Source organism: Aquarana catesbeiana, linkage group LG07 (assembly GCF_042186555.1).
Source record: "Aquarana catesbeiana isolate 2022-GZ linkage group LG07, ASM4218655v1, whole genome shotgun sequence".
Lineage (NCBI taxonomy): Eukaryota > Metazoa > Chordata > Amphibia > Anura > Ranidae > Aquarana > Aquarana catesbeiana.
Genome location: NC_133330.1, coordinates 316,741,062 through 316,753,301, shown reverse-complemented (window position 1 = coordinate 316,753,301; position 12,240 = coordinate 316,741,062). Strand labels below are relative to the sequence as shown.

At 43.5% G+C, this 12,240-nt stretch overlaps 1 protein-coding gene across 3 annotated transcripts in view; it reads right to left on the bottom strand.

Moving 5' to 3' along the window:
- The window catches only part of LOC141103760 (quinone oxidoreductase-like), a 35,654-nt gene extending 23,515 nt beyond the window's left edge, over nucleotides 1-12,139 (bottom strand). The window contains exons 1-5 of one of the 3 annotated variants that reach the window (XM_073593730.1): nucleotides 11,990-12,139; nucleotides 9,631-9,753; nucleotides 5,560-5,712; nucleotides 3,230-3,393; nucleotides 407-458 (exon numbers count right to left, since the gene is read on the bottom strand). In XM_073593730.1, coding sequence (XP_073449831.1) covers nucleotides 407-458; nucleotides 3,230-3,393; nucleotides 5,560-5,712; nucleotides 9,631-9,741 — 480 coding nt within the window. In that variant the 5' untranslated portion in view covers nucleotides 9,742-9,753; nucleotides 11,990-12,139. Of the gene's footprint in view, nucleotides 1-406; nucleotides 459-3,229; nucleotides 3,394-5,559; nucleotides 5,713-9,630; nucleotides 9,754-11,334; nucleotides 11,408-11,477; nucleotides 11,586-11,989 lie in introns of those variants that run through there. The other 2 variants (XM_073593731.1, XM_073593732.1) reach the window with 2 other exon arrangements.
- Nucleotides 12,140-12,240: the final 101 nt, after the last annotated feature.

Genomic DNA, 12,240 nt, shown 5'->3' with positions numbered 1-12,240 from the left:
GGGGTCCTAGGCCCGACTTTTGCCAAAGTCAAGATTAATCCCACCCCCTTCCCAACATGAATCCCACCCCTTTAATTGAAATGTAACATTCCAGATCATCGATAGCAGGAAAAGTTCAGACTTTGGGAATGTAAAAGGCCAAGGGTGGGTCTTAGCCCCAGAAGAGGCCAGGCTTAATCTTGACGTGGGCAGGAGCCAGGGGGGTCCCTACAATCTGGGCCAACTATCCAAGGGGGTTCCTTACAGAAAACTGGGAACAATTTGAATAATTACATTTGCAAAAACCACACGGTCCCTTACCCGTTACTACCTTATAAACTTTTTGGGCCATGAAGGGTTTACTTCATCCAATCCAGGATTGATCTTATTGTATGACTGCCCTGAGATATATATATTCACTACTTACCCCTCCACTTGCACCATGTACTAAGACCAGCTCTCCAGATCTTCCATGTGCTCTACAGGGGAAAAAAAAAAACATGACACAAAGAACACAGATGACTTTAGAAACTACTATAAAGTCAAAAAGCGTGACAGGTGAGCTCATCAGTCCGAAGCTTCTTCTTCACTGTCCAGTCCACAGGCTGGGAATGAATACAAGACCCGATTGTATTACCGAACGGCAAAGGTGAAAAGTCAAGTCAGAGGGGGACTACTGTCTGGCAGTGCTGTGGAAATCTTAGGATTGTATTGACAGATAAAACAGCTCTTGTATGTGTCTTTCTTTGGTGTATTCAGCTGTTTAGCTTTAAAGCGGAGTTCCACCCAAAAGTGGAACTTCCGCCCATTTGTCTCCTCTCCCCCTCCGGTGCCACAATTGGCACCTTTCGGGGGGACAGGATACCTGTCCTAGACAGGCATCCTGTTCCCACTTCCGGGAGTCCGGGCCGCGGCCACGTGACATCACCGCGGGGCTCCCTCCTTCTCCTCTCCCTGTGGCCGGGCCAGAAGGAGAGAGGAGCGGGGCCTCATACATGCGCAATAGGGTTTCCAGCATGAAGCTGTAAGGCTAAACTGCCGGGCACCCTTACCCGCAATGGCGGTGGCAGCACCCAAAAGCTGATGAAAACATTGCTGGACTCCAGGACAGGTAAGTGTCCTATTGTTAAAAGCCAGCAGCTGCAGTATGTGTAGCTGCTGGCTTTTAATTTTTTTTTTTTTTTTTGCCGGAGCACCGCTTTAACTTAAAGGGTTATTTCACCTTTCAAATTTCAAAAACTGAAACTAACGCTAACACATTTGTGCTCCCTACAGCTGCCTTAAAGGGGAACTAAAGTTCCGCTGTAACATACAGCAAAATAAAGAGAGAGACTTCCACCATGTCAAATGTGGAGTACGGTGGTCCCATCCCTAGCACAAGAACAACGAAAGGTAACCCCCTGAATGGGACTTTAACAGACCAACAACTCAATGATAAAAATATCTTTAATGATATAGAATAAAAAAACATGTGTTGTCTATACAAAGCCAAAATACATAAAGTACATCATATAGAAAACAAATAGAACATATACAGATATAAATCATCCTATATACTCTCCAAGGGATTGTATACCCTGATGCCCGACGCGTTTCCAGTATTCAATGTTCAGATACCTTCATCACGGGATGAGAGTTGGATAAATTTACAGAAATATTGATTCCAATGGAATGATTACATGTTAAAGAGGCACCAAAGGCAATTGGATCCAATCAAATGTTGCAAGGGCACCAGACTATAATAATGGACGCGTTTTTTTTTTTTTTAGGTACATTGCGTTTGCGACATCAGTAAATAATGAACAAGGTGCATGGGACGGGTTGTCCTTGGAGCCTAGAATATGGGCTCAGTGACAGGCGGAAAAGTATCCAAGTGTCCCTGGGTAGGTGTATCTTGAGGGTGTCCCGGTCCGGTATGTGGTGTGCTGCCTTCATTATAGTCTGGTGCCCTTGCAACATTCGATTGGATCCAATTGCCTTTGGTGCCTCTTTAACATGTAATCATTCCATTGGAATCAATATTTCTGTAAATTTATCCAACTCTCAGGCTCTAATGAAGTTATCTGAACATTGAATACTGGAAACGCGTCGGGCATCAGGGCATACAATCCCTTGGAGAGTATATAGGATGATTTATATCTGTATATGTTCTATTTTGTTTTCTATATGATATACTTTATGTATTTTGGCTTTGTATAGACGAAACATGTTTTTTATTCTATATCATTAAAGATATTTTTTATCATTGAGTTGGTGGTCTGTTAAAGTCCCATTCAGGGGGTTACCTTTCGTTGTTCCTGTAACATGCAGCGAGCAGGCAAGCTCTAATTGCACAAGACACATGCGATCTCTCTTCTGCCTGCTTGCTGTCTTCTCTGGTGCTGTGCATGCGCAGCACAGCTTACAGTGTTGTGCCAGTCTCTGAGTGCCAGGATTACCAGCTGCTGCGCATGCACAGGAGTGAGGTCATCCCACGCCGGCCAATGAAGAGGCTTGAAGACCGGCATTTAGAAGAAGATGCCAGTGTCGGCAAGGGACAATTGGACCCTTGCATTGACCCTTTAGTTCAGCTTTAATGGTAATTGTGCCATTATTTGATATTTCTCTGGCAGGATCCATTATATAAAAGATCAGGGGAAAAAAAGAAAGCATAAAAAAAAAAAAAAAAAAAAAAAAAAAAAAGAGAGGGTAAAGGAAATGGACAGCAGAGAAAAAGTAAGATAACTCGAAGGAAATAAAAACAAGCCATTTAATTGCTGGTACTCGATCAAAAGAATATTCTCCGTCACCAATGTAAGCACTTAGATAAGAAAAAAAATCACAGACCACATAATAAGTGCCCAAAGGCCACATGCGGACAGGTTTAAGGACAGGTTTCACTATTTTTAATTCCTATGCTGCTGTCATTAGTAAATAGATAGGAAAGTTTAATATATGTACCGGTTTTAAACTTTTTTTTTTTACATTTCTTACATTTGCTTCCTGGTTTCTGGCCTAGGCAAAGGATGTCATACATCCCAGGAGTCTTCAGGAGGGCCTTTCTCAGCTAAGCACACCCTGCTGCCGGCATGCCTGAGCTAAGGGCAGATGGATTACAGGAAGTAAATGCTACATGAATCATCTGTCCTTGCTCAAATGGCCGCAGCTAGAAATGCTAGGGAGGGTGTTTTTGAAAATGATTTCTCTGCTTTGAGCATCAGGGACTCAAACCCTTGCTGATTGAATTAGACTGTGCTTTTAATGTACTTACTTCTGGAAGAGTGCCCTGTAGGCAGTGAAGTAGGGGACAGATATGGCGGCTCCTTGCTTAAAGTTTAAGTTTTCCGGAAGGTGGTAAGCGGTGCATTCAGAGGCCAGTGCGTACTCCGCATAACCCCCTGTAATGGTCGATCTGGTAAACACACGATCACCTTTCTGAAATAAGTGATATAAGAATACATTTGTTTTAATATAAGAATGTCTCAGATTTGACATTTTTACCACTGACACTAATTTCTCTCTCCAGATTTAATTTTTATTCTGGGTGCAATGAAAAAAAATGTGGTTGGAATTGGAACTGTGAAAGCTGCGCCCCAAAAAAAGGCAAGCAGAGGGCAATGGGCAGTCATCAGGGCAAAGGACTGGCTTGGAATCTGTACTGCATCTGTGTGTGGAGGCAGCCATATTTGTAGAGGAGCAGGGCTTTGTTTCCCCATGTCAGAGCTGCAAGCACGGATCCACAGTTTAAAAAGAAGCACATGCAGGGGGATCCTAGCACTGTAGGTCCTCAGGTACAACTTCCTCTCCAGCAAGGAGAACAGTAAGAACAGTAAAGAACACAGTTATGTCTCTTTGAGGAAATTACCATACTGGTAGATTGAATTTAAGAGTATAGCCTCATATACATTTTTTTTTTCAAGAATTAGAAAAGTACCATCATCCGGATTTAATATGGAGCAAACAGTGGGACGAGAATGGGAAGATAGAGCAGTTGCTGAAGCTGACCATAAATCTAATCCCAGACTCAATAGATTGTAATTAATACCGAGACAGTCCATCACAAACAAGATAAGTAATATAAAAGACTATTTATTACATAAAAATGACATACAGGGTACATTAAAAACAACAATTAGGAAGAAATTGTATTTCAAAAAGCAAATACCCAGTGTGTTCCTGAAAAGTATCTGCTATTGCTATCCCCCCCCCCTTTCTTCTTCTTTTTTTGTCTTTCCACCTCCTGTTTTTCTTCCCTTGGGCTTCCCCCTCTTCCCCCCCTCCATCTTTTTTCCTCTCCCCCCCCCCCCCTTCCTTCCCCACCCTTGTCCTCCCCCTTCTCCATCTTTCCCCCCCCCCATTCTATTTTCTTCCCTCCCCCCCCACCCCCCTTTCCCCCTGACTATGCCTATGTTTTGATTTATTTTTCCCCCTTTCTTCACATCCCCCTTGTCTCTTTTTTTCTTCCCCTTCTTTCCCTTCCCTTTCCCACTTTTTGCCCCTTTTTTCCTCTTCTTTCCTTGCACCGAGTGGACTGTGACACTTTTTAAACTTTCTTTATTATTTTTTGTGTACGACTATTATTTATTACTTTTTCATTCAGACTCATACCCGCATTCCCCCTTGTCCACAGCGGTGGGGGAGCCTCTAGTTCGGGCTAGTGGTTTCACATATAGGCCATCTCTGGTATCATCCAATTACCTTGTATAAACCTGCTGAACCCTACTGTTTGCAATTTTGAATATGTTGTATTCAATCTATGCCTTACTCCATTATCTATTTTATAGATTAGTTCTCCTGAAGAAGCGATCACCCGCAAAACTAGTAGAGAACCAAATCAATTTCGAGAATTGCCTCAATAGCAGATACTTTTCTGGAGCACCCTGAGTATTTGCTTTTTGAAATACAATTTCTTCCTAATTGTTGTTTTAATGTACCCTGTATGTCATTTTTATGTAATAAATAGTCTTTTATATTACTTATCTTGTTTGTTATTAGTACTCAGACAGTCCATCACAATCTATTGGGTCTGGGATTAGATTTATGGTCAGCTTCAGCAACTGCTCTATCTTCCCATTCTCATCCCCCTTTTTGCACCATACTGGTAGAGAAGAAGGGCTTTGCTTCCTCATGTCAGAGCTGCTCCCTCATGCCTGGGTACCTTAATGACTGGCACAGACACAGGGGCACTTCACAGTAATAAACAGAGGATGATGTGAAAAATAAACAGTAACTTAAACAGCAGGACAGTAGGGGGCGGCGCGGACATGGAGCTGACAGCCAGAGAGGGGAGGGGGGAGGAGCACACAGGAGACAGAGAGCAGGGCTGCGGATGACGGAGGCACGTATGCTGACAACGGTGTCAGGGCTCAGCAGCCGTGACATACCGTGGTCAGCTTACAAAAGGGAGGGTAGAAACTGGCAGAATCAGCCAGGTATTTCCGGTGATACAGGGGCCCAAATGACACAGCCAGCACAAACACTGCTTTAAAAAGGGACAGGATCCAGTTTTTTATTTTTTTTATCATTTTTAGGTTAACAAACGCGATAACATCTGATAAAAGAATGTTAAAAAGGAGAATTTCTTTAGGGCATGACCCTCACCTTAAATAACCTTACGCTTGTTCCTACTTCTTCCACTATCCCAGAAACGTCTGAGCCTGGGGTGTACGGCAAATCTGGCCTCCGAGCGTAAGCACCAGCCCTGATATAAGTCTCCACTGGATTTATCCCACACGCATGAACTCGGATTAGAATCTGCAAAGAATAAGCAACAACAGTAAAAATTAAAATTAAAAAAAAAAAAAAAAAAAAAAGTTTCAAGCATTAGCAAAAGAATTAAATCTGGTTTATATATTTTAAAAGCTGGAAATTGTTTTTTTGGAACATTTAGTCAGTTTATAGTTTAGGATAGACACTTAGAATAAAGTTGAGCTTTAGCCCTTGTTCACGCCGCCACGACTTTGAATCCAACATCCCTGCGTGACTTCATCACGGCTTGTATACATCTTCTTTACCAGAAGTCAATGCAAATGGTGTTGAAGTTACATCAAAGTAGTGCAGGAAACTTTTTCTAAGTCGGAGCCACTTAAGTCGCACCGATTAGAACAGTTCCATTGCCGTTAATGGGATGCGACTTAGAACTCTCAAGTCACATGACAATTCGTGGCAGTGTGAACTCTAAACAACCAGCTAAATACACAAATGGTAGAAGTGGTTTACCTATAAATGATGTGTTATTCTGTCCAGCCAGTCTTGTGACCCAGACAGCACTGTCGGATCCTTGACCTCCACAACTTGGTCCACAACAGACACCAAGTCTACCGATTGGACAATAAAGAAGCAGAAGAGCACACTCATAAGTTCTTCTCTCTTCTTTTTTTTTCTTTTTTCTTTTTTTTACCATTTACACATGTGTTCTTCATGCTGGCTCTCGTGTTTCCAGACTAAGTGCTGCTGTACAGGGGATCATAAGAGGCCAATTCAAACACTGGCTAAAGTAAAAGATAATAAAGTGTCCATGTTTATTGCTGAATGCACAGCAATAAAGGCTGGATGAGGGTTTTAACCCCTTACATACACACACAAAAAAACATAGCTTTTCACTCACCCTGAGCTTAGTCATAGAATTGTGGTGAAATGCGTCAGCACCAGGGACACAGGCAGGAAGTGCTTTCCAGCTGTATATTAACCACTTGATCCCCAGGCCTTTATTTGACACTTTTATTTACATGTAACAATCAGTATTTTTTGCTAGAAAATTAGTTAGAACCCTCAAAACATTATATATATTTTTTTTAAAGCAGAGGCCCTAGAGAATAAAATGGTGCATTTTGCAACTTTTTATGTCACACGGTATTTGCGCAGCGGTTTTTGAAAAAAAAAAAAAATTTGCGGGAAAAAAAATAATTTTTTTTAAAATTTTAATGCAAGAAAAAAAAACACGTAAAACAATTTTTGGGAAAAATATAAAAGATGATGTTACACCGAGTAAATAGACACCAAACATGTCACGCTTTAAAATTGTGCACGCCCAACAACAAAGACATAAATTTTACTATCCATAGGTGACGCTTTAAAAATATTTACAGGTTACCACTTTAGATTTACAGAGGAGGTCTGGTGCTAGAATTACTGCCCATGATCTGACATTCGTGGTGATACACCTCATATGTGTGGGATGATCGCTGTTTGCGTGTATGTGTTCGCCTTTGTGCATGACCACGGAAGGGGTGGGGGGGAGCGCAATTTATTTTTTTGTATTATTATTTATTCAATTTTACATTGTCGCTTTACTTTTTTTTTTTTAATCACTTTCATTGCTGTCACAAGGAATGTAAAAGTCTCTTGTGACAGCAATAGACATGTGTCAGGTACTCTTTATAAAGAGATCTGAGGTCTAGAGGACCCCAAATCCCTCCTCTAACCTTATAAGCATTAAAAACACCAAGATCGATAAAATCAAATGCTTCCAACTTTTTAAAATGGCGCAGTTTAAATCCGGGTAAGTGATGTGACGTCATCAATACAGGAGATTGTACAAACAAGGTTGTCTACTTGGTCCTCGCCTGGTGATGATCGGAGCTCCTCTCTATACCTGGTGTGAGTAATGATCGGAGCTCCTTTATACCTGGTGTGTGGAATGATCGGAGCTCCTCTCTATACCTGGTGTGTGGAATGATCGGAGCTCCTTTATACCTGGTGTGTGGAATGATCGGAGCTCCTCTCTATACCTGGTGTGTGGAATGATCGGAGCTCCTCTCTATACCTGGTGTGTGGAATGATCGGAGCTCCTCTCTATACCTGGTGTGTGGAATGATCGGAGCTCCTCTCTATACCTGGTGTGTGGAATGATCGGAGCTCCTTTATACCTGGTGTGTGGAATGATCGGAGCTCCTTTATACCTGGTGTGTGGAATGATCGGAGCTCCTCTCTATACCTGGTGTGAGGAATGATCGGAGCTCCTCTATACCTGGTGTGTGGAATGATCGGAGCTCCTCTCTATACCTGGTGTGAGGAATGATCGGAGCTCCTCTATACCTGGTGTGTGGAATGATCGGAGCTCCTCTATACCTGGTGTGTGGAATGATCGGAGCTCCTCTCTATACCTGGTGTGTGGAATGATCGGAGCTCCTCTCTATACCTGGTGTGTGGAATGATCGGAGCTCCTCTCTATACCTGGTGTGTGGAATGATCGGAGCTCCTCTCTATACCTGGTGTGTGGAATGATAGGAGCTCCTCTCTATACCTGGTGTGTGGAATGATCGGAGCTCCTCTATACCCGGTGTGTGGAATGATCGGAGCTCCTCTATACCCGGTGTGTGGAATGATCGGAGCTCCTCTATACCTGGTGTGTGGAATGATCGGAGCTCCTCTATACCTGGTGTGTGGAATGATCGGAGCTCCTCTATAGCTGGTGTGTGGAATGATCGGAGCTCCTCTCTATACATGGTGTGTGGAATGATCGGAGCTCCTCTCTACCTGGTGTGAGGAATTTTCAGAGCTCCTCTCTATACCTGGTGTGTGGAATGATCGGAGCTCCTCTCTATACCCGGTGTGTGGAATGATCGGAGCTCCTCTATACCCGGTGTGTGGAATGATCGGAGCTCCTCTATACCCGGTGTGTGGAATGATCGGAGCTCCTCTATACCCAGTGTGTGGAATGATCGGAGCTCCTCTATACCCGGTGTGTGGAATGATCGGAGCTCCTCTATACCTGGTGTGTGGAATGATCGGAGCTCCTCTATAGCTGGTGTGTGGAATGATCGGAGCTCCTCTCTACCTGGTGTGAGGAATGATCAGAGCTCCTCTCTATACCTGGTGTGTGGAATGATCGGAGCTCCTCTCTCTACCTGGTGTGAGGAATTTTCAGAGCTCCTCTCAATACCTGGTGTGTGGAATGATCGGAGCTCCTCTCTATACCTGGTTTGTAGATGGAATTTTCGGAGCTCCTCTCTATACCTGGTATGTGGAATGCTCAGCATTTAGTACATATGACCTTTGTTCTGCCCCTGGGATGCCCACTTCTACCCACCTCCTCCTCTATGAGTCGGGTGAGCTCGCTGACCTAATACTGGCACTAAACTCTGCAGTCAGCTCCATGGTGTAAATAATTGCAGAAAAACCTCTATGGCTCAATAAACACCAGGAATGTAGAACTGTGAAGCACGCGCTTGTAGTGATTTAAATGCTGAATATAATTATAAAGTATGATAAATAATAATATAGAACAGAATACATTTAAGAGGCAGGATCTGCAGGGACTCCATAATCCCACAACCTGCACAGGCTGGGAAGCCATGCTGAGACTTGTAGTTCTATAACAGCTGGAATGACAGAAGCAGCACAGAATGTTCTCTGCCCTCTCCAGTAATGTCTGTAGAACATACTGCTCAGAGAACACACAGAACTCTATCTTACCTTCAGACTTTTTTTTTTTATCACTTTTATTGCTGTCACAAGGAATGTAAAAGTCCCTTGTGACAGGTACTCTTTATAAAGAGATCTGAGGTCTAGAGGACCCCAAATCCCTCCTCTAACCTTATAAGCATTAAAAACACCAAGATCGATAAAATCAAATGCTTCCAACTTTTTAAAATGGCGCAGTTTAAATCCGGGTAAGTGATGTGACGTCATCAATACAGGAGATTGTACAGTACAAACAAGGTTGTCTACCTGGTCCTCGCCTGGTGATGGTACAGCGACATCTGTTAGAAGTTTTAGTACTTCTGGCTTCCCGAATTCATGCACCCGAATAGCGCGCATTAGTCTCCCCACTGACGCCATGCTGGGCTCTCTCTGAAACACAAAAATAAATAATGTTCATTGATTGACATTAGATGTGTGTTTGAGGGCTCAAAGAAAGAGACACCACGGATGATCATGGAGATCTGGATGATGATGATGGAGATCTGGATGATGATGATGGAGATCTGGATGATGATGATGGAGATCTGGACGTATGAAAGGTGGAGAAGTCCTAAATGCCAGAACAAAAAGGTCATATCTGTAATAGGACCAGCTTGTGTCCCAGGTCCCATAGTGCAGTCTCCATAAGAGTATCAAAAATGCATTCAAGAGAAACACCAAAGGAAACTTAAAGTGTATCAACCCACAACGATAACTGATATGCAACACAGCATACTTGTCCTTAGATGTGGTGACTGTATTCGTTTTCCTTGTTTTAGCCTTCTTTTCACCTGGTAATTCCTGCTATAGGTTGGCAACGCTCATTCCTCCACTGTATCTATGGAGGATCAATGGAGCTGTATTAAGGCAGCAGCATTTTCAACCCATGCAGAGGGTAGTGCTGGATGGACTGGTAGATTTAGATGAACTTTACATAAGTAATTCACAAATTAAAGCCAAACTCGGGCTAACACTTTTTAAGCAGTTACAAAACATTTTTAATTTTTCCTTTCAGGATAAATGTTTTACATAAACGAGTAAGCGTCGACTATTGTAAGCACTCCAGTCAGTGTTAAATAGTTATACCTGGCATGCAGAATGATCGGAGCTCCTCTATACCTCGTGTGTGGAATGATCAGAGCTCCTCTCTATACCTGGTTTGTAGATAGAGTTTTCGGAGCTCCTTTCTATACCTGGTATGTGGAATGATCGGAGCTCCTCTCTATACCTGGTTTGTAGATGGAGTTTTCGGAGCTCCTCTCTATACCTGGTATGTGGAATGATCGGAGCTCCTCTCTATACCTGGTGTGAGGAATGATCAGAGCTCCTCTCTATACCTGGTGTGTGGAATGATCAGAGCTCCTCTCTATACCTGGTGTGTGGAATGATCGGAGCTCCTCTCTATACCTGGTGTGAGGAATGATCAGAGCTCCTCTCTATACCTGGTGTGAGGAATGATCGGAGCTCCTCTCTATACCTGGTGTGTGGAATGATCGGAGCTCCTCTCTATACCTGGTGTGTGGAATGATCGGAGCTCCTCTCTATACCTGGTGTGTGGAATGATCGGAGCTCCTCTCTATACCTGGTGTGAGGAATGATCGGAGCTCCTCTCTATACCTGGTGTGAGGAATGATCGGAGCTCCTCTCTATACCTGGTGTGTGGAATGATCGGAGCTCCTCTCTATACCTGGTGTGAGGAATGATCAGAGCTCCTCTCTATACCTGGTGTGTGGAATGATCAGAGCTCCTCTCTATACCTGGTGTGTGGAATGATCGGAGCTCCTCTCTATACCTGGTGTGAGGAATGATCAGAGCTCCTCTCTATACCTGGTGTGTGGAATGATCAGAGCTCCTCTCTATACCTGGTGTGTGGAATGATCAGAGCTCCTCTCTATACCTGGTATGTGGAATGATCGGAGCTCCTCTCTATACCCGGTTTGTAGATGGAGTTTTCGGAGCTCCTCTCTATACCTGGTTTGTAGATGAGTTTTCGGAGCTCCTCTCTATACCTGGTGTGTGGAATGATCGGAGCTCCTCTCTATACCTGGTGTGTGGAATGATCGGAGCTCCTCTCTATACCTGGTGTGTGGAATGATCAAAGCTTCTCTCTATACCTGGTTTGTAGATGAGTTTGCAGAGCTCCTCTCTATACCTGGTATGTGGAATGCTCAGCATTTAGTACATATGACCTTTGCTCTGCCCCTGGGACGCCCACTTCTACCCACCTCCTCCTCTATGAGTCGGGTGAGCTCGCTGACCTAATACTGGCACTAAACTCTGCAGTCAGCTCCATGGTGTGAATAATTGCCGAAAAGCCTCTATGGCTCAATAAACACCAGGAATGTAGAACTGTGAAGCACGCGCTTGTGGTGATTTAAATGCTGAATATAATTATGAAGTATAATAAATAATAATAATATAGAACAGAATACATTTAAGAGGCAGGATCTGCAGGGACTCCATAATCCCACAACCTGCACAGGCTGGGAAGTCATGCTGAGACTTGTAGTTCTATAACAGCTGGAATGACAGAAGCAGCACAGAATGTTCTCTGCCCTCTTCCAGTTATGTCTGTAGAACATTCTTCTCTTAGATCTTCTATACAGAGAATACACAGAGCTCTTACCTCCAGACTCAGCACTGACCAGTCCTAGCAGAAGCACTGTTCACCTTTCAGCAGCAGCAGTACACTGGACCGGAGGGGGCGTGTCAGTGCGTGGCGAGCACAGCGGCCGCCATCTTTATTGTGGGCAAATGTAAGGGACTATTTTGTAGTTTAAAGTTGTGTTAGGAATACCGCTGCTGGGTGATAAAACAGAGCATACTGGCACTTGTAGTTACCCCTCAGCTGTAAGGTCGCTTTAGGAGTATCACTGC